Below are 27881 nucleotides of genomic sequence, written 5' to 3'. Positions count from 1 at the left end.
CAAATATTTTTTGAGCATCACCACTTGCAGGTGTTGTACACAAAACTGAGCCCGGAGCAGTGCACAGGGGGCGGCCCCTGCCCTCATGGAGGCCACGGTCTCACGAACATGCACTGGGCCAGGCCTGGGAGGCAGAGGTGGACGGACCTTCCAGCTGCTCTTGGCCCTCGGGGGCTCCGACCACTCATCATGGGAGCATCATCTCTGCAGCGTGTGGACCCTGGAGGCCTCTGAACCAGGCAGGCCTGGGGGTGAGAAAGTGGTGGATCTGGAGGCAAACGTAGGAAGGACGGAGGGATGGTCTCCCCTGCCATCTCAGTGCCATTAGAGCCACATCAGATGGCTTCGAGGGGCCATAGTGCCATGTCCCTTTTAGCCACACCCCCTTCTGGGACACTGTAAGACCAACTTTCTCATTCCCATTGTCACCAAACAGAGCCCCAAGGAAGGAATAGGACAAGAGGAGAAATGAGCTTCTGTGAGGCACCACCTCTGCCACAGATCATTGAGGCCCCTCAGTGACCCTGTGGGGTGGGTGTCATCAGCATCACCTTCTAGACGAGTGGTGGAGGCTCAGTGGGCTCCTCTCCAGGTCACGCAGCTACTAAGTGGCAGAGCGGCTCTCCCGGCTGCAGTCCGATGCTCTACTGGTCGTGTATTTGCAGTATCCTGGCCCACGGGTACTGGGGGTTCAGAAGAGCGACACGCACTGTCTTTAAGGAACCTGCAGTCTATTGGGGATATAAGAATGATCCCACAGAACAGGTGGGAGCAATCCAAATGGGAAACTTGAGGCCCTGTCTGCAGAGGGGGAGAGGGTCTGCACTAGCTCCAAGGAGACTTCTAGAAGAAGGAGGGTTTGAGAAGGGCCTCGCTGGGTGCAGGGGAGGTGGGAGGCAGTCCACGTGGGAAGGAACCGGTAGGAGCGCCCATGGTACCAGGAAGTATCGTAGGAAAAGCATGGCTTTCAATTATGGCAGCTCCGGCTTTGTGCTTTGGGGCAAATTGCTTTGAACTCTCTGATTCTCAGTTTCCTAGTCTATTAGAGGGGAAGGAAAACCCCTCAGCCTCAATAAGCCTGCAGCAGGATGAAAGGAGCTAAGGTATCTTATCGGGAAGTCCCCGGCACAATGCCTGGCTTCCATCCCGTCGTACTGAGCCTTTACCTCAGAGCGGGGTGGGGGGGGGGCGGCCAGGACCCACCCTGCCCTGCCCTCAACAGGCTTACAGTCTAGGGACAATGTCAGGTCTTTAGTGACTCAGTACAGCTGTGGCAAGTATGCAGGGAAGAGGACAGGAGACAGAAGACTGGTGGGAGGGTCTTCGGGAGGAAGGGAGTGTGAGCTGAGCTCCGAGGGGTGGGTCAGTGGAAACTTTGGGAAAGAGGCAGCTAAGTGTCCTGAGTAGCAGCAAGGCTTGGAGAGAAGGCAGAAGCTGGGCACCACGGAGGACAGAGGAAGGCTGGTGTGGCTGGAGTTGGGGCCAGGGCCAGACATGGAACTAAACAGGGCCAGTGGAAGGGTGGTGGGCTTTGGCTGCCCTGTTAAGGGTTTTGGTCTTTATCTGAAGAAAAAGAGGAAGCTTACGGGATGGTTTTCGGTACGATCAGATGTCCGTTTTAAGAGGATCGGGCTCTAGCGAGGGGAAGAAATTAAATGAGACCACAGTAGGTACGGGCACCTAGCAGGCAGGCCTCTGACCCCTAGTAGGCTGCGTATGGTACACACAGTATGCTGTGGGGACCGTCCGCTTCCGCAGGGAGTAAGGCCCTGGGGTCACAGTGGATCTCCGACGCCTGATGCTTCAGAGCCACCCAGGGTCAAAGAAAACTCACAGCTACTCAGTGGCCCATGGGAGTTCAGGGTACGGGTGGTCATTCAGGGGGAGGGACACAGGTGTGGGGGCCTTAAAGATGAGCGCTGGAGGGACGGTCACCATCCCTCCCCCTTCCCGAGGGCGGCAGCCTGGCTTTTGGGGTTCTGTCGAAGCAAGGCAGCCTTCCTGAATGGTAGTAACAGTTTTTTCTGTGACACCATGAGCATCTGACACAGGGCACAGGAGCTATGAAGCTCCCCCAGAGGGTACCATGAAAGTGTGGGCGGGGGCTCCGGGGGGAGGGCTGGAGGCCGGGCTCGGCCACGTGCAACAGGAGGAGGCCGGGGAAGAAAGAGGCTTATTTCAGCACCCTGTTATTATGGCGTCTTGTTTTCATAGTTTGTTCAACAAACCTCTCTCCCTCTCCCTCTCCTCCCCTCGCCTCTCTTTTTTTTCATCTTCCTCTCTCAGCAAATCCCTTTAAATGCAATTCTATTCTTAAAGCGCCCCTCTCATGCATGTCTAATGAATGTCAGGGAAATGCTATTACAATGGGGCCGAGGAGGATCCGATCGGCGGTGTGTGTACAAGTCATTTGAAAGGAAGCCTGGGAGCGCTCCAGTTTTATTACAGCATAATTAGAAATAAAATCTTGTTGCAATAGGAGAATGAGAGATGTGTGCTAATCCTGTGGTGGAGGAAGATAGAGATGTATTTAGAGAAAAGGACCCAGGGAGAGAGAGAAAACTAGCCATTGCCCTTCTGCCCCGCTCCACCAAGGCTCTCCTGCTGGCTCCCCTCCCCAAGACGCTCCATCCTCACACTCCCTGTGACCCCAGCTCCCTGGGGGCCGCTCCAAAGACAGTGCTTGACCCCCCCCTTCTAGATCTCAGCTGCCCAGAGTGGTCAGTCGGCAAGGTCCTGGTGAGCTGAGCCTGGTGCCTCCCTGGAAATTTACACTCTCTCACCTATAAGAGGCCAGTTGTGGGCAGTTGGGAGGCGGTGGGAAAGGTTGGCTTGGAGGCTGAGACCCAGATCAAGTTCGGAGTGCCCACCTTACAAGAGATATACATTCATTTATTCATTCGATCGTTCAGTCATTCAACAGCCACTAACCACTGCCTAACTGTGCCAGGTACTGTGCTGGGTGCATTCATTAACTTCTTGCATTCTCGTAGGAAACAGGTTCAGAGTCTCATCCGGCATATTCCAGCTCAAGAGGGGAACATAGTTCAAACCCCACTTCTGACTCAAGCCGGGCTTTTTCTACTCCATCATGCTATCAACTTGCTGGGTCCTCCTGAGGCACCTGTCTTCCCAGTAACCCCATCTCCTGTAGAGCCCCAAAGGCAGAGATAAAGATGGGGGATCTGGCTAATCCCTCCTACGGGGCAGAAATGGGCATTGCTCCCTAGTTCTGTGTCTTCTTCTCTGACCGCTCGCCCTCTTCTCTCAGAGGTGGCAGTGGTGCTGCTCCCGCAGGCCCCTGGGTACACATGCCTTGTGCCACCCCCTCGGAGCCTGTCACGCTATCCCCTGCCCAGCCTGGCATCAGGTTTTGAAGATGAATGTGGGACCATGGTGTCTTCCTTGGAGACCCTGTGCCAGAAAGCAGGCGGTGGACCTGTCACCTGCCACAAGGAGGTTGTTAACTTGTGACCCGCTGTCAAGCTCTGGCTGCCTTCCCCTCCCTCTTCCAGCCAGCCGGGGCAGGGCAGGGTTTGTGGCTCTGCATGCCCCGTACAAGCTCGCATAGCAAAGGTCCCACCTCCCATCCATCCAGACTCCCTATGACCCGGATGTGTTCGCTCTGCCTGAACTCAGTTCCGTGGGGAAGAGCAGTGGGCCCGGAGACAGGAGGCCTCTCCCGGCAGCTCCACTCTGACCCAGACTGGCTGCGTGACCCTCTGTTTCCTTGAGTGTCCCATGCAGCGGTGCATCAGACTGAGTGATTGATGACGAGCGTGGACGAGGCCCTATCTGTGATCAACGGCCCATTCCCCGCACTGGTGCCCTGCCCACCTCATCCCTCCCTCTGCTCTTGGTACCCGTGGGGGGGTGGGGTCCTTGGGATCAGTGTCTCCCCACCCTCACGCTCTCTCTCTCTGAACCCCACCTCTGTGGTCCGCCTGGTGACCTTCAGGGCCAGCTTGCCTCTGTCCTCCTCCCCATTCCTACCCTACAGTCCTCACCCCAGTGTCTTACGGAGCAGGACCTGACTCCAGAATCGTAGCCCTGGAAGGGTCCTCAGGCAACAGCATGGCAGGAGGAGGAGGAGGTTCATTTTCTAGGGCTCCCATGACAAAGTACCAGAGCAGGTGGCTTAAACAACAGAAATGTGTTTCTCATAGTTCCGGACGCTGGACGTCTAAGATCAAGGTTTAGTTTCTACTGGGCCTTCTCTCCTTGGCTTGCAGGTGGCCGCCCTCTCACTGTGTCCTCACGTGGTCTTCCCTCTGCCTGTGCATCCCTGGTGTCTCTCCTTCTTATAAGAATTGACATATTGGATTAGGGCCTCACTCTTATGACCTCATTTAACCTTAATTACCTCTTTAAAGGCTCAATCTCCCAATACAGTCCCACTGGGGGTTAAGGCTTCAACATATGAATTTTGTGGGGACACAAATCAGTCCACAACAGGGAGGATCAAGGGCTTAAAGCCAGCCAGACCAGAGCTGGGACTGGACTTCAAATTCCAGACTCACATGTCACTATGCTGCAACTCTCTCTCCGGGGCCTCGGTGGAGGGCTTGCAATCCTGGGGGGTCCAGAGTCCAGGGAGAGCAGAGGAGGCAGAACAGGGCCTTGGCTTCCCTTGGGCTTTTCAAACCCAGGCTAGCAGGTTCCCCCAGGGCCCTCACCCTCAGCAGGAATAACAAAGGTGTGAGAGGTGGGAGTCAGCCTCAAGTAGCTCCTGGTAGGCTGCCCTGGTGTTGGCGCCCAGGCAGGGCTAATCCTGCCAGCCCAGAGGTATTGATCATCCCCACCTACCCTGCCGCTGGGAGGAGTTATCTCATTAGTCCATGCACCACCCACAGGCCCCAAGCGGCAGGGTGACCACATTGTTCTGATAAATCTCTATGGGATAGAGCAGTAGCTGGTAACCTTACTGACTGCAATTTCTCTCTGGGAATTGGGAGGCCCCAGGGGGGCAAGTGAAGCATCCTGAGGCCACCCCAGGAAACTTAGGGCTGTGACAGATTAAGCATCTCTTCTCCCGCAGGAGAGACCGGATGCTTTTTCTGAGCCCGGCCAAAGCCTGGTCTCAGGGCAAAGCTCCGTCCATTCCTCCGCACCTCCCCTCCCCTACTCCATACCTCCCACTGCCTCCCGGGACCTTCCTTTCAGGGGCGAAGGAGGCGGGCAGAGCAGAACCCCCCATCCCTAGCCTCTGGTTTTCCTGCTTCAGGAAGGCATCTGATTCCCAGAGCCAAGAATCATCTCTACTGCCAGGATTCGTCCATTCAACAAAACACCTACACAAATATCTATACCCCGTGTATGTGTTATGGACACATACTCCTTGTGCTCTTACACACTTCACATTACGGTAATAACCCCTCCTTACACGTGTAGAGCGCAGTATATGTCACAACGCCCTTTCATGGTCATCATCACGTGGGCACCACAAACGAACCCTGTGAGCCATGGAAACCAGGGGTTAGTGTCCCCAGTGTCGGGATGAGAGAACAGAAGCCCAGAAAGGTTACGGGATTTTCCTAAATCTACCCAGTTGGTAGGTGGTGGGTCTCAAATCTCCCGTTTCTGACTCCAAATACAGTGCTCCCTACAGCACCCCTTGGAGCATATGCCCCACCACCCAAGCCGCCAACCCCTTCTGTGTCCCCTGTGGTACCCCATAGGCCCATGCACGGACCCCCAGCAGTGTGCACGCCAGCACGTGCACTTCGTTCCCTCACAGACACGTGCAGTCCCCTGCCCACGAGCCCGCCCTCCTGCTAGCACATAGCACCCGGAGCCAGCAGAGTTCCTTCATTCCCTGAGTCCTCCCAGAACGGTTGACCACCTGATAGCCCTGACCTGCTGCTTCACTGCACACCGGCCTCCTGATGGATAGCGTTCACCCATCCTTTCAGTCAATAACTGCATGCTGGTCGCACCTCGCCCTCTCTGCTCGCCCACCACTCCCGCCCTGACTAGTGAGAAGGAAACCTCTTCCAGAAGAAGCAAGGGGCCCGGCCACTACCCAGGAGGGATGGAGACGTCCGCCCCGCAGGGAAGGGGTGAGCCGGAGCTCCTCCAAACCGCAGCACCCGCTGTCCTGGCAGCTCGATTGTGTTCAGGAGACCCAGGTGGGAGTACCGTCTCTTCCACTTACCGGACAAGTCTCTGCCCAAGCCAGCGTCCTTGTCCGTGAAACAGGAAGCGCAGCACACACTTCCTAGGCCGGTGATGACACTGAAGAGAGGGAAGTACATCAAGGGAAAGTGCCAAGCCCAGAGCCTGGCACACAGGCTCCCACTGATTCCTGCCCCTCGGGGTGCCCTTCCTGCTGAGTTTGTAAAACAACTGAAGACAAGTCACCGGCTAAGCCTGGATCCCAACCCGGGTAGACGCTGCCCGGGAGGGGTCCCCAAGGGCGCTGGAGACGGGAAGTTCACAGCTGCAGGTTCCTAGACAGAGGTCTCCTTTCTCAAAGGCCCCAGCTCTGGAAACCTCTAAGACCCAGGGGACTGAGCTCACCTCCAGACAGGCAGAGGCAGAGCCACTCAGGGAAGCTCAGTTCTCCAACTTCCCTGTCCGCAGAGGGGCACTGCCCTACTGCATTACCTCTGGTCTGAATGTTGGCCCCTGGGACTCTCATGGGGTTCCATCCCGGAACCAGTGGGCTCTGTCGTTAGTAATTTCTCCTCCGAGCGAGGGTAGCATTTCTGCTCCAATCACCTAAGGAAGAGGCAGGTTTTGGTCAGGGAAGGACAGTGGGAGGCTGGCTGGAGATGGAGTGTCCGTGTCCCTCCTTCTCCCTGGGCCCTGCTGCCCTGGGTCTCCTCGTGTTTCACGAGCTCCTGGGCAGCGTGAGGTCATCCCCTGCTGCAGGTCTCTCCCTTAAGATGAGTCAGCCAGAGCGTACGCTCCAGATTGCCCAGCTTGTGTCACCATCTGTTGATTTCCCTTTTGTTAGCTCCAAACCATCAGTCTGGTTTTGATGTGCCCGCCTGTAGCTGGGGAACCGAGACAAGGACCAAAGTGGCCTAACCGGGGAGCAGAGGCCCAAACCATTGCAGCATGGCAGCGGGGGTTAGAGGGGGAAGAGACCCCAGGGTGCGGGGGACCTCAGGACGGGACTCCAGGCTAGAGGTCCAGCTGTCTCAGCTCATTGGAAGCGCCCCTTTACTGTAGGATTCATTCAGTCGACACATGTTCGCTGAGCATCTACTGTATGCCAGCACGTTCTGGAGCTGGGATACTAAAGTAACTCCCTCTCTCAACGAGAAGCGCCATGCGCTCTGAAGACACGAAGGCAGGATAAGCAATTGGGCAGGAACGTGGCACTCAGCCTAATTTTGATAGAGGCGTCAGGCAAGGCCTCTCCGAGGGGTTGGCATTTGAGCAGAGATCTGAACAGGGCCAGGGGTGAGTCAAGGAAAGAGCATTCCAGGCACAGAAGGAATAGTCACAGCAAAGGCCCTGGGGTAGGAGCACATGCACACTGATTTGAAAACCATTGTAGTAGATGACCTTCTAGGGGTCTTGCTGCTCTGATTTCTTTAAGCTAGGAATTTATAACTTGCTGGGAGGGAAGGACCTTAAAGAGGATCAATTAGTCTCCCTCACTTAATACTTAAATCTTCTATGCAATATCTCAGCCAAGTGCTTCTTCAGCCTCTACTGAATTACCCCTGATGACAGGAAACTCACTACCTCACAAGGACACCTTCCAATTCTTTATAATCTTGACCTTTAACATTTTAACTGTGGTAAAATACATATAATGTAAAATTTCCAATCTTAACCATTTTAAGTGTTAAGTCCAGTAACGTTTCAGCTCAGTTTAAGTTCAGTAATGTTTAAGTTCATTGTCATCTTGCAAAACTGAACCTCTAGACACATTAACAACTCCCCATTCTGCCGTCCCTCTAGCCCTTGGCAACCACCATTCTACTTTTTGTTTCTAAGAATTTCACGATTCTAAGTACCTCTTATAAGTGGAATCAATCACACAGTGTTTGTCCTTTTGTGTCTGGCTTATTTCACTTAGTATAATGTCCTCAAGGTTCATCCAGGTTACAGCATGTGGCAGAATTCTTTTCCTTTTTAAGGCTGAATAATATTCCATTGTATCTATATACCACGTTTTCTTTATCTATTCATCCATCAATAGACACTTGGGTTGCTTCCATCTCTTGGCTATTGTGAATAATGCTGTTATGACCATGGGTGAACAGACATCTTTTTGACAACCTGCTTTCAATTATTTTGGGTATATGCCCAGAAGCGGATTTGCTGGGTCATATGGTAATTCTATTTTTAATTTTTTGAGGAACTGCCATACTATTTAATCTTGACTTCTGAATGTTCAAAAGTAGTTATTTTTAAAAGTCTAATTGAATATAGTAGAAACAGTGATTAGCAGTGGCAGGAGGTTTGCCAGATGTACAAACCCTCAGAAATGGGACTGGGCTAATCTGGGAAGGCTTCCTGGAAGAGGTAAATTTAGAGCTGGGATCTGGCTTTTCTGAGTTGCACATGCGGATAAAACAAACTTAGAGTTGGGGACGTTTCTTTCATTCATTTACTCATTCATTCATTCTAGAAATATTTATCAAGGGCCTATTTTTGTGATAGGCACTGTTTTCACACTGAGTGAAATGGGAAAACATTGAGGGGTTTTGAGCAAAGGAGCCACATGGTCTGACTTAGGTTTTGAAGCATCACTCTGGCTGCCTCCTAGGAATAGACAGAGGAGGGGCAGGGCCAGTTAGGAAGCTGCTGTCCCTGCTTCACTCAGTAATTCCCTTCCTTTGCTCTACAGGTTGAAGGGGATCTATCCAGGTCACACCTTCCAGCAAACCCTTCCTCCCCTCTCCTCTGCCCGGGACCCTCTCCCCACCAACTCACCCTCACACCTCCCTGAGGGCAGGGAGAGGGCCCCACCTTTGCAGAAGACAGATTTTCTCTCCCAGCCCTCTGGGGCCACCAGGAGCCCCAAGGTTTCTGTCCATTACCTCTCCGGGACTCCTGCAGCTCTGGGGAGTCTCCAAGGCCCAACTCTCTGACCTCTTAGAAAAAGACAGAAAAGATGTTCTCGGCTCACTTAGCATGTGTGTGCAAGGCCTCTGAATTGCCTCCTTTACTTCCAAGCTACTGAGAGGAAGGGGGAGACTTTGCAGGAAGCCTGGCCGCAGGGAGGGGTGGAGAGCCCCCCAGCGGTGTGCAGCCCACCATCTCCCTGAGATGGAGCCACTTGTGATGACATTTAACCAGTGCCACCCACGTGCTGGAGACCTTCCCATGCAGTAACTCATCTTTCATCTAATTCTCCCAACAACTCTGTGACCTAAGTCCTAGTTATTATCTCCGTTTTCCTGAAGGAGAAATGGAACTCAGAGAAGTCTGGTGTGATCACAGAGACATCCATTTCCAGAGTGAAGGGGACTTAGTTTTTCTAATCCAGTTGTTCTCCACCCTGGCTTCACATTACATCACCCAAAAAGCTTTTGTAAAATACCAGGGACTTCCCTGATGGTGCCGTGGTTAAGAATCCGCCTGCCAATGCAGGGGACATGGGTTCGATCCCTAGTCCGGGAAGATCCCACATGCGGTGGAGCAACAAAGTCCGCGAGCCACAACTACTGAGCGCGTGCGCCTAGAGCCGGTGCTCTGCAACAAGAGAAGCCACCGCCATGAGAAGCCCGCGCACCACAACAAAAGAGTAGCGCCCGCTCGCCACAACTACAGAAAGCCCACGCACAGCAACGAAGACCCAACGCAGCCAAAAATAAATAAAAAATACCAATTTCCAGGGCACACACCCAGAGATTCTGAGTTTAATTTTAAAAACTTCTTAGGTGATTCTAATGCACAAACACAGTTAAAAACACATACCTCCTCCACCCCTTCCCTCTTTGTATGGGTGGGAAAACTGAGGGCCTGAGAGAGGACTGGACTTCCCTAGGGTCACCCTGTATCCGTTTCCCAAGGCTGCCTTAACAAATTACCGCAAACTGGTGGCTTAAAGCAACAGAGATTTACTGTGTCATAGTTCTGGAGGCCAGAAGTCCAAAGTCAAGGTGTGGGCAGGGCCCTGCTCCCTCTGCAGGCTCTAGGGGAGGATCCCGCCTTGCCTCTTGCCTGGCTTCTGGGGTCGCTGGCAATCCTTGACTTTTCTTTGCTTGTAGATACATTACTGCAATCTCCGCCTCCATCTTCGCACGGCCTCCTCCCTGTGCGTGTGCACCTGTGTCCAAATTTCCCTCTTCTTATAAGGACACCAGTCAGATTGGATTTAGGATCTACCTTAATCCAGTGTGACCTCGTTTTAACCTGATTCTATTTGTATTCACAAGGTCTGGGAGGACATTAACTTGGGGGGACACTATTTAACCCAGTATATACCCCATCATTAGTGGCAGAGCTAGGGCTCCAACTCAGCCTCCTAAGTCCCAGTCCTGGGCTTGTCCCCCGGTGCTGGGTGGCTCGGCCCCTCTTCATCCTCCTCTTCTCACTAATGGCTTCCATCGAGCCCCCTCCCCACCCTTCACCAGCCCTCAACACTGAAGGCCAAAGCTTTCCTGGTGGAAGAACGTTCTCTTCTAACTGTGGAATCCCAGAGGGCGGATACCAAGTTCAAGACTTCTCCATGGAGCCCAGTTCAGTACCTAGGGATGCTCCACAAAGACTTGATAAATGGAGCCAAACTGAATTGAATGGATGATTGCTCCTTCGTGAGGAAGTGAGGACCCCTTCAACAGAAGCAATCAAGCAGAGGCCAGCTGAACGTGTGTCCCTATAAAAGTGCTCTTGTTCTAGGAGAGTCAGCCTAGCACAGAGCTTTGGAAGAGCATATGAAGTAGACTGATGGTCCAGGCTCTACCACTTATTAGTTGTGTGACTGTGAGTGGGTTATTTAACCTCTCTGTGCTTTGGTTAGTAACAACAATAATAACCATTTCAAAGGGGTGTGGGGATTAAATGAGATAATGTTCCTAAAGCCCTTGACCTAACATGTAATGGATGCTCAATAAATATTTAGCTTTAAAAAAAGGAGAGCTGTGCTCCAGATCACCAGGAAGAAGGATAGTGAAGCAGGCTGGAGTATTCGAGGAATAATAAAAACCAGAAAAGGATTCATTAGCCATGCGCAGCACTTCCCAGGTCGCAGGCGTGTTTCAGATGACACTGCAGACTTTGAGATGCACCAGTCAGGCAGCGCCAGCGGCAGAGTCTACATTTAGACACAGTTCCATATCCTGGTCCCAGAGCCTAAAACCAAGTGATCCTCCGTGGGCACACTGTTGGCATTTGGGGTAGAATAGTTGTTGTTGCTCTAACCTGACCACTGAATGCCATTGGTACCCCCAAGTTATGGTGTCAACCAAAAATGCTCCCAGACGCACATGTCCAAACGGCCTCGGGCTGGGGGCTGGACGTGGTGGTCCTGGCTGTCCACTCCAGGTGGACGCAGCCTGCCCCAAGGAGGAGGAAACAAGGTGTGGGATAATGGCTCCTCTACCCAGTCCAAGGATAGCTGGTTCCATTTGGGCTGCGGAGGATGGGCTGCCAGGGCGCCCCGCTGGAGCCAGCCTTGGAGGCCAGCCGTGTTTGGAGCCCTGGCCCTTCTGAACCCCCCACCAGCTATCTGTGCCTCCTCCGCTCTCCACACCGTATGCCTCTCACTCCACAGGCCCCCTTCTCCTTCCTTCCCCAGCAGGGCCCATCATCTGATTCTCATCAAACATGCAGAACTGATGTTGCACAAGTCCCCCCCAGTGGGGATTAACATAATACCCCTGATTTCTCCTTCCTGTCTTGCTCGCTGCGCATCCCCCTGGCTGCGGCCTGCCTTTGTTTCAGGAGCGATACACTGTATCTGGAAATGTTACTGCAATTAAATATGCACAAGAAGGGGGGAAGGGAGGGGGAAAATGAGGACAATGAAGGATGTGAAACATCAGATGCAGCAGCTGCTTGTTACTATAGAAACCCCAGCTCCCCACCACCAGCATGGCAGCACCCCTCCCCAGCTTAAAATTCCTTAGGGCCAAGTGCACCGTTGTCAGCGTCGTTCTGGCGACAACAGGGTCCTAGCTGTCCAGGCTGGAGCACCTGTGGGTTGCTAGGGTTGATTTTAGGGTCTTTCCTGTTTTTCCTTATCCCACTGCCACCACCACCTCCAATCCTGATACTTCTGATTGGCAGCAACACCCTCCAGTAGTTCTGCATTCCAGTCCCAGTTACATAATAAATTACGGGAGAGCTTCCGCATTTGACTTTGGGATGTCACAACATGGAGACAAAACGGCACATGCAGAGTCTGGTGGGGGAGCCAGGCTTTCTCTGTGCTTCCCGTGGGTCTTCTGACTGCTGGCAGCAGGGCCTGGCTCCCTCCTGCTCCCTTTTCATCTTTTACCCACAGCACTGAGCGGGAGTCTACAAGGTGTGGTCTGCGTGTTGGAGGGGGCGGGGCAGGGGGCCACAAGCTCCAGGCAGGCTGCCAGCTGGCCAAGTGCTCATCTAGGGAGATCCCAACAGGATGCCACTCAGCAGGGATCCGTGTGAAGTCCTGGACCTGGGCCCACATGGCCAGGTGTCCAAGGATGGAGAGAAAGAAAGTGGCGTAGCCGCAGCTTGCAAACACACGACCAGAGCCTTTAGTTGCGGGCAGAGTATGAAGCAGTAGTATAATGGGTCTGCCTCCCCACCCCCACTCAATCTCCCCTAAAAAGTTAATGCAGCTTAGGCTGGAAGTTGGTAGCCCTGCTCTATTCCACCCTGGTCAGATAAGCTGACAGTTCGATCCCCACCACTTGGCAAAGTGCCTGCCACATAGCAGGTCTAGTCCTGTACAAAGATACATGGAAAGGAGATGGGAGAGAGGGAGGGAGACAAGGAGGGGAGGGTGGAGAGTGGGAGGGAGGGAGGGAAAATTCAGAAATTTGTAGATAAACCAAAGTTTATTAAGCGAGAGATCAGTCAGATTGATGAAGTTATTTAAAACCATACTAAATAACGATTAAAAAATAAAATCCAAAGACTGCTTAGCCTGATGAAAAGTCAAAGGGCATGATAGTTGCCTTCCAGTTTGCGAGGGAGTATGTCAGTAACACAGGTTGAGGCTGGTTCTGTAAGGGTCCAACAAGTAGAAACCAGGACCCCTGGAGCTCAGTGGTGAGCAAGGGAGAGCTTTCTCAAAGTCAGAGCTATCAATTTTGGAATGGGCCACTAAATAAGGTAGTGAGTTCCCCGGCCCTGGAGGTATTCAAATGAAGGCCAGAGAAGCTTTGTTAAAGATGTGGTCAAGCACATTCAGCTTTTCAACCCTGCAATTCTACAGCTTTCATTGTTGGAAAGTATCCTTTGGTGAGGTCCCTGTTTGCTGGTGCTGAGATCTTGGGCTTGTGCTTGGAGGGGTGAGACACCACAGGATATTCCTAATAGAATGAGCCAGTATCAGGGCTCTTGTCAGCGGTTGAGAGGGCTCACTCAGCACCCAGGTGGGAGGAAGCAGACCTCAAAATAATAGGATTTGAAGGACATGGGGCTACCCAAAATGTTTCCTTATGAAAGCCTGACAGTCCAATGTTAGCAGGTCCTTTGTATGAGGTCAGCATTACCCTCTCCCCTGCAGCTTTCTTGTAAGTCATTATTCACTGTCCTGATTCTGATGCCCCCTCTGGTGAAAATGGCAGCCTGAGGTCTGCTATGCCTTCCTGGGGAAGCAGCTGTGCCCCTAGAGAGCAGGCAGAGGGACCCTAGGTTAGCTTCTCGATCTCAGTCTAGCTGGGTCTTGGGTGGGAGACCATGAGCTTAGAGAGTCCCAAAGCCAGATGCAAGCCCCTCCCCAACCCTCAAGTCCACATTCTCCCCCTTTTAAAATCAGCCCTGACTAGCTCAAGTTCAGGGTTTGCCTTAGGACCTTGGACAAGAAAATCCACTCTGCCTCGGAGTGTAGTCTTGTCTCGTAATCAGCTAAATGGGTGAAACTACTCTGTCCTTTCTGCTTCGCGCTGTCACGGCAGTGAGACCGTGGAGGGCGCAGTGCTGGCGCCTTTGCCTTGAACAAAATGGTATCAAAAACTGTATGATGAATTAGTATCGTAAATCTGTGTCTCCACGCCCCCACTCCTAGTATAGCTTATCCTCAATAATTGTTTCTTGGGTGAATAAATGATGAAAACTGAGAGAAAGGGATTTAGGCTTGTGTTTTAGGCTCAGTGCAAAGGGAGAGCTGGGAGCCGGAAGGCTTGAGTTCTGATCCACTTACTGGCTGTGTGATTTTAAAATGGAGACGACACCTCAAACAATTGTAAGAACAAGCAAGCAATGAACATTAAAGCTTTGCAAACTCTTGCAAAGAGATGGGAAAGATGAGGACTGATATTCACTAAGAGAGCACACACTGTGTGCCAGACACTTTATTATTTTTTAATAATAATAATACTCTAATAATAATAATACTCTATGAAGGATTATTTGCACCCTGTTGCACAGATAAGGCTCAGAGAGGTTAAGTAACTTTCCCATGGTCACACAGCTAATAAGTAAAAGAGTCGGATTGGAACCCAGATCTTAGTCTGACTCCAAAGCCCAATATCTTCCTGTAAAAAGCTGAAGTATCTACATTTAAAGGAATAATCATTGTAATTTCTATTGATTTGCACATAGAAAATCCTCATTGGTTAGAGATGCTCTCCTGCCTTCAGCACTACATCAGCTTCACCCCCTTGTTTTCCCCATCACCTCCCCTCCCCTGGGCAGCAGTCCTGGCCTAGGAGAAGGCCACCTGCAGGCCCAAGTTGCTTCTGGTAGTGTGCCCAGCCAGAGGAGTAATCGACTGTGTCCTGATTATGTCTCCAGAAAACAGGTTTTTTATTACTTACCACGGCGGGCTGTACATCTCTGACGTGCAGAAGGAGGACGCCCTCTCCACCTACCGCTGCATCACCAAGCACAAGTATAGCGGGGAGACCCGGCAGAGCAACGGGGCCCGCCTCTCCGTGACAGGTAGGCGAGAAGGCTGGGGAGGAAGGGCACCAGCCCACCCCCGGGACTGGGTGGGCAGGTCGGCACCACTGATCAGGGAGTCTGCTGTGTGTTCAGGGGATTCAGAGAAGGAGATCAAAGAACACAGGTGCAGAAACCACTGGGGGAGACCTTGTCCAGTTTGGTTTTGGGTATCCTTCACATAAGGACCGTACAGTTAAATTCTTTTCAGGAGTCTATACCTGAGAAAGCTTAACTCTCCTGAAGAATTGTTATTTTACCACTTATCAAATAATGAGGGATATGGAACCTATCCTGTCGTTCCTTTTTTGCCTTTGCTGCCAGGAAGTTCATAGATACAATCTGCCATGCAAACATAGTAATGATTCAATGGGATTGGATTGGATTAGGGAGATTTTGTATTTCCTTGTGTCCCTAAGAATTTTTTAGGATTCTATTCTATCTATTTTTGAATACATGTATGTCTTTCGTTATAGCCCACCTCACAACATTTGAAAGTAGGCAAACAAAAGGTTAAGAAAAATAAATCTCTAAATTAAATCAGGATTTTTATTCTGGAGTGATTATAGCTCCTTATGGAAGGATGAAAGCTAATATTTACTGAATCCCCCTGTGTGCCGGAAATTTCACTTATGTGCTGTATCTTAGGCACTATACTCGCCAGGTGAGGTGTGCGCTGCTCTCCTTATTTCTACAGGTGAGAAAACCAGAACTTAGGGAAGCCAAGCAACTTACCCCAACTGTTTAACCATTGGGAGGCACAGCCAGACTTCACACTGAGCCCCCTGACCCCAGCATCCTCCAGCTGCACACCCTCATGGAAGGCGCTAATCAAACACCACACACGTGCCCCAGTCACAGAAGAAAGAAGGGCACTTGGCGCTCTTCAAGGAAGGCTTTCCGGAATAGCACTTTTCAAACTGCGGACAGTGATCCGCAGACATCATGACCTATGCAACGCACGCTGGTATTTCCTACCACGTGCGTCGCGATGCACTCTGATATTTTCTATTCTATTCTATCCCATTTCAATTTATCTAAATGCTGGACGCAACTCACCAAATGGATTTCATAACTTCCTAACAGTTTGTGACCTGCAACTTGAAAATCTCTGCTCTTGTGGAGGTGGGATCAGAGTGGCTTTTGGAAGGGAGATGAACTGATAGAACACCTGGGTTTGGGGACTAGCCCCCACCAAATCATGCAATGTCTCTGGATCTCTGAAAAAGGAGCTAGATCAGGTGACAGCTCAGATTCTGTCTACCTCTGACATTCTGTGCTTTGGCGAGGACTACCCTGACCAGCAGGTGACTCTATCCAGGACCCCCTCTTATTTGCCTGGTGCATTTGGGGGCAAGAGCGGAAAAGCGGAAGCCAGGAGAGCGAGGATCGGGCTCTCTGATTCCCCCTTGTGTCTCCAGAGCCTGGCCCTGTGCCTGGCACATAGTAGGTGCTAGGTAAATATTTGTGGAATTAATCAGTGCCAAGGGAAACTGCACTGTCACGTGGGGAGGAGATGGGGCTGTGCTGTGTGGCCCCATCTTTGTGACTAGACCTTGCCATCTGCAGCCCAATTCCCAAACGTGTCAGTGGTTACCTTCCAGATTATACGGACTTGTTTGTGTAGTGTTTTGCATCTCATTTGCATGCCTTTCATACGCTGTGGGAAAGGCACAGAAATCCTCCCTCCTGCAGGCCTGCTCCTTTCCCCTGCACGAATATTTAGCCCCTTCATCCTACTAATCTTACTTCCACTCTTGTCCCTCAAAAAAGGCACCCTTTAAACTGGAGGATATGCCAACCCTTCTCCTTCTGCTCTCATTGCCCACCAGCTGGGGATGGCGGGTGGGGATGCGGAGAATGGGAGATGCTACCAGAGACTAGGAGATGAAGCCCAAATAGAGAAACGGAGAAGCAAAGACAGGGAGGCAGCCAGACGACAAAAGGGGAGAGGCATGGGCACAGAGAGAGAAAAACATAGGGCAGAGAAAAACAGAAACCTAACAGAGAGACAAGGATAGACAAGATGACTGCGACAGGGTGGAAGACGTTAGGAGCGGAGGGGAAGGGGCCCCAGGAGTGACGCGGGCCCTGATGTGATGTGATGTGACAAGGCAATCTACAAGCAGCTTGTCTCGGCAAAAATGCAACTGATACCCAAGTGAGGCAGTGCAGAAGGAGATTCGTGTCAGGAGGGCTCAGGCCTCCGCCCAGAGCCTCACATTTCAGATCCATTCCCAGAGTTGAGGGCAGGGGTCAGTCCCAAGGCAGCTTTCAACTGAGATGTTTCACTCCTTAGTGGCCAGAACCCTGTGAGCTCCTGGGGCTGGTGGTCGGGAAGGGTGTCATCCCTCCCTGGCCAGAAGCTCCGGGCCAACCCCTGGAATCAGGGATGGGAGATGCAGCTGCGTGTCCTGGCAGAGCTGGGTCCTGCCAAGGCACCTGGTGGCTGAAGGTGTCTGAGCCCGGCACACCCCAAGGGATGGCTGCCCCTCCTCCTCACCAGGTACAAAGGCAAGAGGAAGGGGCAGAATGATCCCCTCCGCAGTGCCTTATCGATGGTCACTGGATGAGGGCAGCAACCACACCTGTGGTTTTCTCAGTTCTTACCAGGTGTTTGATTAAGTAATAGGGAGGGACGGGGGAAGGAGAGAGTGAGACGTATTGGAAAAAGGACTCAGGAATCAGACCAAGGTTTCAGTCTTAGCTTCAGCACTCACTAGCTGTACAACCTGGCATCAAATCAATAATGTCTCCAAACCTCAGCTTCCCCATCTGTAAAATGGGAGTGACATGTTCTCCTTGGGGTTGTTGTGAGAATTAAATAGGGTGCCGCGCGTAGAAAGCTTAGCCTGGGGCCGAACATACAGGAAGGGCTCAGCAGAGAGTAGCTGCTCTGTTTGTTGTGGTCGTTGTTATTGTTGTTCTATTGTCTCTGGATTATTATTCCTACTACATCTGGGGGGGGGGGGGGGGGGGGCGGGGGCGGGGAAGGACTTTTCATTTTTCAGTTAATTCTCTGAAGAGGAGGCAGTCGTGAGGAAAGACCGAGCCCCCTAAAAATACAGCCTAATAACCCTTCGTCACATCGAGGTGCTTTTTGGAGTTGACCAAGTGCTGTCATGGGCATTAGCTCTGTGGAAGAGGCACCATCATTTGCATTTATAAAGGAGGGCACCAGGGACCAGAGAGGCTGAGAGACTGGACCAGGGTTCCCCAGCTCACGGGGTGCCGAGCCAGGTGCAGAAGTCATATTCCAGGGCAGAACTGTTCAGCCAGCTGGGAGAGGTCCCAGCAGTCCCCGACCCCGACCCCGGGGCACACTGACCCCCTACCCCCCGCCAGCCCAGCCCCAGCCTACCCCCAGAGATTTCTCAGGACCAGGCCATCTGTCTCCCAGCCCTGCACTGGCCCTGGCAGCCCCCGATCCCCCCAGGCTGCCACCATACACGCCACAGCATTTTACTTCTGCTCCAGAGTAATGAAAGAGGTTTCTTTCCCTCAGAATTTAATTTCACGCCTGAGACTCGGCGATTAATTCCATCCCCACCCCCAGCCCCTTCCTCCACCGCCCCATGGGCCCCTCCGCTTGTAAATTCTGCGGTGCGCCACGGAATTTGTGTATTTTGCATCAATTAAGTGTCACATTGAGTAATTCTTCCCTGGCACCGGGTTTGTTTAGCCCAACCATTCCCACAGGATGGGGAAGAGGCCGCAGAAGCTGGCAGGGAGGGAGGGCGGGCGGGGGCAGAATAGTAATCGCCGGGCATGTCTGCATGGTGGGTTAGTGTCACTCGAGCTCTTTGACACACATTTTGCTCTGTTGCCCACAACAGCCTTAGGAGATCTGGAAGCAGTGGTATCACCTCCACGTGCAGACGAGGAAACTCAGTCTCTGGGAAATCATAAGACTCACCCAAGGTCACACGGCTTATCAGTGACCCAGGCTGACTGGTGCCTGGGTCTCCTGATTCCCAGTCTCAGGATCCCTGTGAGAAGCCATGGACAATAGGGAAGGAGGAGAGAATCTTCTGGAAAGTTCTTTCCCCAGGGAGGAGCATTCCTAGCTCAGCCTCTCTCCAAAGGGGCGGGGGGGGGCAGGTGAGCTGAGGACAGAGGAAGTTTCCCATTTAGTCAAGAAGGGGCCGAGAGGGGCATCAGCGCTCTCACGGTTCACTCTGGAGCAGAATCCGGGGTTAGACCCCATTTACTGAACAAGGGTGGCAGAGACCTGGTTTCGGATCTTGGCTCTGCAGTGTGATCTGAGCAGGTCACTGCACCTCTCTGGTCTCCAGGCCCTCATCTGTGTGAGCCTTCCGAGTCCCTAAGCCAGCTCTACTATTCCATGAGCCTGTAAAGTTCTGCCATGTGGAAAAGGCAGACCACCGGCCCGCCCCATGCCCACGTGCCCCCGTTCACCCTCCCTCAGACGTTTATGGTTCAGTAGCCCTGCTCTGTGCCAGGCACGTGGAGATGCCGTAGGGGATCAGCGCTGCCTCAAGGAGCTCTCGGCCTTCCAGGGGAGCCAGATACATGGCCTGGTGCTAAGTGCTGTTGGCAAGGGCCTGGGGGGGAGTGGCGACAGTGGTCGCCCCTGGGAGGGAAGCGGGGTGGCTGGGTGCAGGGGTGAGGGGGACTCCCTTTGCACCGTATGCTCTCCTCTACTTTCTGAAGTTTTGTCATGTGCATATTTGCACTTTTCATTCTTTTTCTTTAAAAGAAAAGGCTGCTTGAAAATAAAATGAAAGCAAAGGAAAACTATGGGAATCCAGTGAAAGTGGCCTGAGGGAGGCGTCCAGAGGAGGTGACGTTGAAGCTGGTTTTGAAAGATTAGTAGGAGTTGGCCAAGCAGAGTGGGCTGGCGGACAGCATGCCCTGAGTGGGGAACTGGTGAGATCAGAAAGGGGTCGGGGGGCGGGAGGCAGGCCAAGCCAGGGACCTGGTTGGCGTGAGATCACAGATCCCAGAAGGCCTAATTCAGGATAAGAAGTGTGGATTGTAATATGTAGGTAGAGGGAGCCTATGGGAGTTTTACATCAGGGGAAGGTCCCCGGTGGGCAGAAAACCCAGAGAGGCCTTTTAGGGTGAGAACTAGACTGAGGTAGCAGCCAGCACGCCGCTCACATAACACGGGCATCACACACAGAATCCCACCAGTGAGGGCCTAGGCCTCCTGCAATGTAAGGCGCAGGTCCACAGTCGCTGCTTTCTCTAGGTTTGGGAATGCAAAAAACAGAAGCATCGTTGGGGTAGCCAGTGTGCTTTGTGGAAGGCTTAACTTCCGAACCCTTCTGGGCCCTGGTGGAAAGGCACTGCCCCCTCTGAGCCTGCCCAGATTGCAGGTGGGAAGAGACAGGAGGGGACAGGGAGGCCCATCCTTGACGGGCCCAGACTGAGACTGACCAGAATTACAAACCCAAGATGTCAGGATCCTCATGTCACAGGGACTGTTTGTATGAAAGTCCCTCCCTCCCTGTGTCTCTTGCTGTTTCCCTTTTTCCCTCTGTCTGTCTGTCTGTCTGTCATTCTAGCCTAGTCTGCCCACCATATCCTCTCCTCCCCCAGCCCCTGCTCCCAGCCGTGCTTCTCAGGGCCTCCGTCTGGCCCGAGTAGGAGCGTTTGGGCCAGAGTCTGGGGCACAGGGAGACACAGAGAGCCTCGCACACTGGGTATCATTCACTCCGGGCACCAGTGGGCAGCAAGTTCTGGGGGCCTGCCTTCCTGCTCCCACCCAGGGCTGGCCAGGACCTCTCGTGTTCTCTGCCTTCCAGACCCGGCCGAGTCGATCCCCACCATCCTGGATGGCTTCCACTCCCAGGAAGTGTGGGCCGGCCTCAACATGGAGCTGCCCTGCACCGCCTCCGGCTACCCCATCCCTGCCATCCGCTGGCTCAAGGATGGCCGACCCCTTCCAGCTGATAGCCGCTGGACCAAGCACATCACGGGGCTGACCATCAGTGACCTGCGGACCGAGGACAGCGGCACCTACATTTGTGAGGTCACCAACACCTTCGGCTCAGCAGAGGCCACAGGCACCCTCACAGTCATCGGTGAGCGGGGAAGCCCCTCTTCCAGCTTCAGTAACCTTTGAGAGCACCGTGTGTGGTGGGGAGGGGCGTGGGGGCAGCCGCCCCTGCCTCTGGCCGGCCCCAGGGGATGATCCCCTGGTTGGGGAAGGCAGGTTGGTGTCCTGGGGAAAGCCCTGGGTTTGAAATCAGAAGACCTGCCTTTTGGTTCTGATATCACCAGATCGTAACTGACTTGGGGAAAATCATATAACCCTGGGCATCACCTCTGTGCCCTTTTCTGTCAAAGGGGATAATAACCCTGGCCCTCCGACCTCCCAGAGGTCACGAGCTGTACAACCTGGCATCAAGGGTCAAAAGCGACAATGACAGTGATGTGATAAGCTCACAGGGATTCTCAGCTTCTTGGGAGGAGGCAGAGTCTATACTAAAGGAAACAATGCTGACGTGAATCCATCAGAGGACATATGAACCCACCAGAGGCGACATTCAGAATATTTAGTGATAATTAATAGAAGTACCGATTGATCAGGGCAGACGCTGGAGGCAAACACCCAAGGCAGCCTTTCCAGGACCTGCCAGTTGGGCATTAACTCTGGTCCTTCCTGTTCCTCCCCATCCCAGAGCCCCAGGGTCCAGGGAGCACGTGTGGAGAGCAGGAGGTCTTCGCAGACCCCTGCTGCTGCTGAGCTGCCGGAAGGGCAGAGAGGTCGAGGCAGAGGGGCTGAAGCTAGGGAAAGAACCCTGGAGGGGGACTTATGAGACCCAGGGGCATCCTCTGCCCCCCGGCCCTCCATCCCTCCCTTGAGTTCCCTGCTCTCGGGGCTGCAGGGAAGGTGTTGGCAGCAGCGGGACTGACATTTAGAGATCTGGAGACCCAGGATTGTGGGATCTCACCCCTGTGGGGCAGCAGTAGCCTGAGTCCTTGAACTTTGCACCCGAGGGCATTGTGAGGGATTCGGCCTGGGCGGCAGAAAGAGGCCATCCAGAGGTGATCCCATCCCCCCCCCCTGCAGAAAGGGGCACTCTGCCGTTAAGACTGACCAAAGATGCTCTCCGCCCAGCTCACCACCTATCTCATGAGCACAGAGCTGCAGGTCTGCGGACCCTCAGGTGGACCAGAGAATCACACAGAGCCCACCCCCTCCTGGCCTTCTGCTGTCCTGTCGCCCTCAGCCCAGATATGGGCCCAGTGTCCTCCCCGTAGTCAAGGGGGTCTTGGCAGTTGGAGCACATTTATCTGCAGTGTGGGGAAGAGACCCCCCCCTCTGCGAATCCACTGTGAAGCTGGAAGAGCAGGAACAGCCCCAAGAAATGCTCTGGGAGCAACAGTTCATAATACAAATGCTTAGGTTACAATGCTGAAGGCTTGGGGGGAAGGGGCGGTCCTCTTATATAGACAAACCCTGGACCGCAGAGGAGGCAGGTAGAAGGACCAGGATTAGTACCCTCTTGACCTAAGCACTGTCCAAAATTGTCTGGTCTAGAATTACCTTCAACCCCTCCTGCTATACACACACATACACACACTCAAACTCACATTCATACACACACACTGTCTCAGGGAACAGGTCAGGAGGGCCACGTACCCCCAAATCCTTGGAAAAGTAGCAAACTTAACTCTGAGTAATTTGGTGTTCAGAGCTCCTGCCTCAGGACAGACAGGCAGGCAGGTACTTACACACACACACACACACACACACACACACACACAGACACACACACACACACAGGCAGATGTGTTGAAAGTTCACATGCCCACCTCCCCATACACACGTGCACACATATATGGTGCCCATATACACTCACAGATACACACATTCCTCCACGTAACACACTGTCATCCTAGAGCACACTCACAGACACACAGTAAGTAACTGCCTACAGCTGTGTGCACGCACCGCCTGCCCCTGCCCCCGAGTGGAAGGGTACACCTCATTCTCCTCTGAGACAGCTCCCCACCCTCTGCCACACTGGGCTTGGCTGGACAACCAGTTTCAAAGGGAAGTGACTTGGCTTTTCTCTGTCTTCCATCCTTGTGATAGCTCCTCTCTGCCAGGTTCATGGAGAGGAAAGCAATGCTTTCCATACTCCACATCATTCTGTCCCCAAGCCTCCCACACATCCTAGCCCGTGCAGGGGCAGTGAGGAGAGAGCGGCTGGCTGGCTGGCAGGGCCCTGAGAGCCCTGGCTGGTGACTGGGACAAGCAGGATGCCACCTGCGTCATGTTGCACTGACATTTCCTGGACAGCAGGCAGAGGCTCTGGCAGTGAGTAGGGAGAGCACAGTGTGAGCAGACTCGTGTGTGCTTTGACTGTGCCCCCCCAGACGGGCCTGCCGTGCCCCCATCTCCTGCAAGCTCCCTCGCTGGGGTTCCAAGGCTCCTGTACAGAACCCCAAGCCCATGGAGATGAAGGGAGAGAGGCCAGCTTGGGGGTGGTAACCAGCCAGCCAGCCAGTGAAGCGATCAACATGACTCAGACAGCAGTAGTGATATAAAGATGAGGGACACCGCCCTGCTTTCAAGTGGCTCAGAGTCCAGAGGGAGAGATAGAAACACAAAGAGGTGATTAGAAGACCATGACCTTAGTCTTGTGTTGGTTACACACAGGGAGCCCCAGAAGAGAGATCTTTAACCCAGCCTGGGAGGGGAGTGCTGTCCAGGAAGGCTTCCTGGAAGAGATGACACCTGAGTTCAATGTGAAGGATGAGTAGGAAGTAGGTAGAGGGGGCAAAGGGTGCTCTAGGTGAGACTCTGCGTGTGCAGGAAGCACAGGCAGGCTGCTGGTCTAGACACTGCATTGCTGAGAAGGGTGCCAGGTCCCCAAGGGCCTTGATGGCCTTGAATGCCACACTGAGTTTTTGGGTGCCGTGGAAGTTCTGAACAGGGCGGTGGCTGGCTGCAGCATGGAGAACCGATGGCAGGACACAGGGAAAAGGGGAGCAGGGAGAAGAGAGTACTGCATGGGTCCAGGCCAGGAGCTGCAGGCCTGCAGCAGGACAGGGGTGGTGAGGATAAAGGGCAGGGGATTAACTGATGCATATAAAGGAAGTCAGAAGGTAGCAAGTGGTTATCTGTATAAGTACAGGAGACAGGTGGCTCGGCCGTGGGTGCCTCCCTGGTTTCTAGGGTGGGTGACAGCGAGGACAGTGAACCAGACGAGGTCCCATCGTCCTCCTGAGCCAAAGGGAGCTTCCCAGCCCCGCCCAGCCAAAGGGCCCACGTCAGGAAAGCACAGGCCATCAGAATACCAGACGTAAAGACATCTCCTGGCCTGACCCTGCCATTTAACAGATGAGTAAACTGAGCCCTAGAGAAAGGAATTCACTTGTCCTGGTCCCCCCTGCTACAAGGAGTCTTGGAGACAGAATCAGGGCCTCCTGACTCCTGGGGACTTTTGTGACCACAGCCCACTCCTGGCCACACTCCACTCACAGTGAGTCCTTTTTCTTTCCTTTTCCTCCCTGTTTTCCCTCGCCTCTCCCCTGCCTGGTCCGGCACAGACCCTCTTCATGTGACCCTGACACCAAAGAAGCTGAAGACCGGCATTGGCAGCACGGTCATCCTCTCCTGCGCCCTCACGGGCTCCCCGGAGTTCACCATTCGCTGGTACCGCAACACTGAGCTGCTGCTGCCCAACGAGGCCATCTCCATCCGCGGGCTCAGCAACGAGACCCTGCTCATCACCTCGGCCCAGAAGAGCCACTCCGGGGCCTACCAGTGCTTCGCCACCCGCAAAGCCCAGACCGCCCAGGACTTCGCCATCATTGTGCTCGAGGGTGAGCTGGGGCCGCCGGAGCAGACGGGCAGGTTCAGGGCTCCTACAGCCCGGCCAGAGGCAGGAGGCATTCGTTCAGCACTCACAGCACTCCAGGCAGATGCACTGTCTTATTTAATCCTCCCAAGGGCCCTGTGTGGAGATAACTTTTTTTTTTTTATAATAACCATTTGACAGCTGAGGAAACCGAGGCTTCGGTCACTTGCCCAAGGTCACACGGCCCTGCTAAGGAAGAGGGCTGGGGTGTGAACTCAGGGCTCTTAACCGCCATACTCTGTTGACTCTGCCCTTCAAAATTACTAGAACTTCACTATTAGAAGGGCCTTCAGTAGGGTCTCAAAGACTCTCGGTCTCCCAGAGGCTCTGGAAGGGTGCTGGGAACCTCTGGATTTTTGAATCCTCTCCCTGCCTGAGGTCTCTTCACAGCAGGCCCTGTTTCTTACCATGGACCTGGCTTTCCACCTGCTTCTCTCTCCTTTTAAAGCTACTACGCCCCCAAGGTTCCGCACCCAGCACCTCTGTGTATGGTTTTTCGGGTCGTTCACTACACAAGGTGCTCAACTAAGAGGGTGAGAATTGAAATGCAGCTTGCGCTCCACTTACCAAGCCACGCACCCACGCTGGGCTGTGACCACGCAGAGGAGGCACGTTTTTCTTATTTGCACAAAGATGCAGCGGGGGGTAGCAGAGGCCCTATCCTTACCAACAAATTCAGTGGTTCCCCAGCTCCTTTGTTGCTCCCGTAATCCTGTTCCTTCCAAGGATTTTTCACTGTGATAACAAAAACACCAAACCTAGGCAAACCCCACGGGTATCTGTCTCACTGTTACAGCCCAGGGGTCCTCATTCCTTGGCAAGTGGGGCATGAGAGCCGGGCATCCATCGAAACTAAGCCCTCATCCTTCACCGGTGCCCAGCAAACTGCCTTCCTCAGCCCCTACCTCCTCTTGTCCTGCCCCATCCCTGGTCTCTCTTCCCAATGAGGAAACACATCAGCTGGGCACAGCCTAGTGTGAAAGGGGTGCCTTTCGTCTCAGGGGACCTCCTGTCTGAACTGCTCCCCACCCAGGAGCAGACTACTCCCCCCCAGTGCATTTTCTCTCTGAGGGTACCCCTGTGCCGTTGGTGGATCTCACAGGGCAGCTGGTGCCCACCAGTTCAGAGCTGGGATGTGGAGAAGGAGGCTGGTGAGAGGGGCAATGAGCTGGAAGGGAGGGGCAGCCAGAGAGGGAGGGCTGGGGAGAGAGGCAGAGGAGAGGCCAGAGGCAGTGGCCACGCCAGGCAGGACCAGGCTCCACCAGGCACCAGGCTCTCCCTCAGAAATGGGGCCAGGGGCTGGCAGCCTGAGTTAACGTCAGCATTTTGGTGTGACATGTGGGTGGGATGTGGAGTGCCATGTTACATTTGCCTCGCTTTTTTTTTGTATGTTTGTTTTGGTGTTTGACTTTTTCAAGGATTTAGCACCTATTTTAATCCTTTACAGCAATCATGTGTGGAAGGATGGCCAGGGTTAATGATTACATCCCCCATGATCCATGGAGGAAGTGGGGCCCCGGGGGTTACTTATGCTGTCCGAGGTTATTCCATTAACCAAGACTTAAGCCCCAAAACAGACCCCACCACCACCACTGGCCCCGGGCAGCTCACATGTTAAGACTCAAGCTTCAGGCTTTTGCTAACAGAGTTACAGCACCAGCACCCCTCCCACTCGAATCAGAGCTGGAATTGGACCGTTCAGGTCCTGGTTCCACACATAGCTAACCTCTGAGCCTCTATGGCTTTATTTAAAAAGGGAGGAGAAAGAGGCAGAAAAGGAAAAGTTGAGAGGAGCTAACATTTATTAAGCACTTGCAAAGTGCTGTGTAAGCATCTTTAATGCATTAATTCATTTACTCCTCACATCATCAGTACCAGGAGGATATAATCATTATCCCCATTATCTCCATCCTCCACAGAGGGGAGATGGAAAGACTCGGAGAGGTTAAGTAACTTGCCCAAAGACACAGAACTAACAGGTAGTTGAGGGAGGATTCAAATCCAGGAGTCTTCATTCACGTGCACTAAACAGGGTTTTGCGGATGGTACATGAATCTTGGAAGTACGCGGAAGGGCTTTACCATTGTTACGTCCTCTGCGTTGCCTCCTCCCCATGACGAGGTGGGGTGGCCTGGGGGGATGGTCTCTCTGTGACTCGGTGACCCTTAAGGGGGCTCCTCGCTCCCTGCAGACGGCACGCCCCGCATCGTCTCGTCCTTCAGCGAGAAGGTGGTCAACCCCGGGGAGCAGTTCTCACTGATGTGCGCAGCCAAGGGCGCCCCGCCCCCTACCGTCACCTGGGCCCTGGACGACGAGCCCATCATGCGGGACGGAAGCCACCGCACCAGCCAGTACACCATGTCCGACGGCACCACCATCAGCCACATGAATGTCACGGGGCCCCAGATCCGCGACGGGGGCGTGTACCGGTGCACGGCGCGGAACTCGGTGGGCAGTGCTGAATATCAGGCGCGAATAAACGTAAGAGGTGCCTGTCTACATTTAAATATCAGAATAGGCTTTTGAGTTCCTTTGCCATCTCTGTGCTTACCATTCTTCTTGTGGTGATTAGTACTTATTATTAATCGTCATTTTGATTTTAGTAGAGGTCTCTCTCCTCTCTCCCCGTTTCCCTGCCCTCCACAAGTCCCATCATCCATTCGTGTGTGTGTGTGTGTGTGTGTGTGTGTGTGTGTGTGTGTGTGTGTGTGTGTGTGTCTGGTACCGTTCTCCCCCTTTGCATTCCCATTCCCCATACCCCTTCACCCCTCCCACAATCCTGCCCCCCACCCCGTTCCTCCCCATCAATCTCTCTGGCCCCAGGTACACTAAGCGCTCCACTGGCGCCTACAGTCCCACCAGGGCCTTGCAAGGCCAGGGACAAGGAAGGGGAAGTGGGGCCAGGCTTGCCCTTTGATAGGGGTGTCCACCGAAGCTGTATCCCGCTCCCACAATACTCCAGGAGGTGTAAGCAGCCAGGAGCCAGGGCACCAGCATCTCTCAGTCCACCCTCCCCTGGCTACCCTCCAAGACCCCAGC

The 27881-nt window shown here is 53.4% G+C and overlaps 1 protein-coding gene across 1 annotated transcript in view; it reads left to right on the top strand.

The window, feature by feature from the left end:
• Nucleotides 1-27881, top strand: part of DSCAML1 (DS cell adhesion molecule like 1) — a 327097-nt gene that overhangs the window by 211437 nt on the left and 87779 nt on the right. The window contains exons 3-6 of the mRNA XM_060157966.1: nt 14854-15000; nt 20772-21050; nt 24532-24807; nt 27034-27330. Of these exons, the coding sequence (XP_060013949.1) occupies nt 14854-15000; nt 20772-21050; nt 24532-24807; nt 27034-27330 (999 nt within the window). The remainder of the gene's footprint in view (nt 1-14853; nt 15001-20771; nt 21051-24531; nt 24808-27033; nt 27331-27881) is intronic.

Source organism: Lagenorhynchus albirostris, chromosome 9 (assembly GCF_949774975.1).
Source record: "Lagenorhynchus albirostris chromosome 9, mLagAlb1.1, whole genome shotgun sequence".
Classification (NCBI taxonomy): Eukaryota; Metazoa; Chordata; class Mammalia; order Artiodactyla; family Delphinidae; genus Lagenorhynchus; species Lagenorhynchus albirostris.
This window is presented reverse-complemented; position numbering and strand designations above follow the sequence as displayed.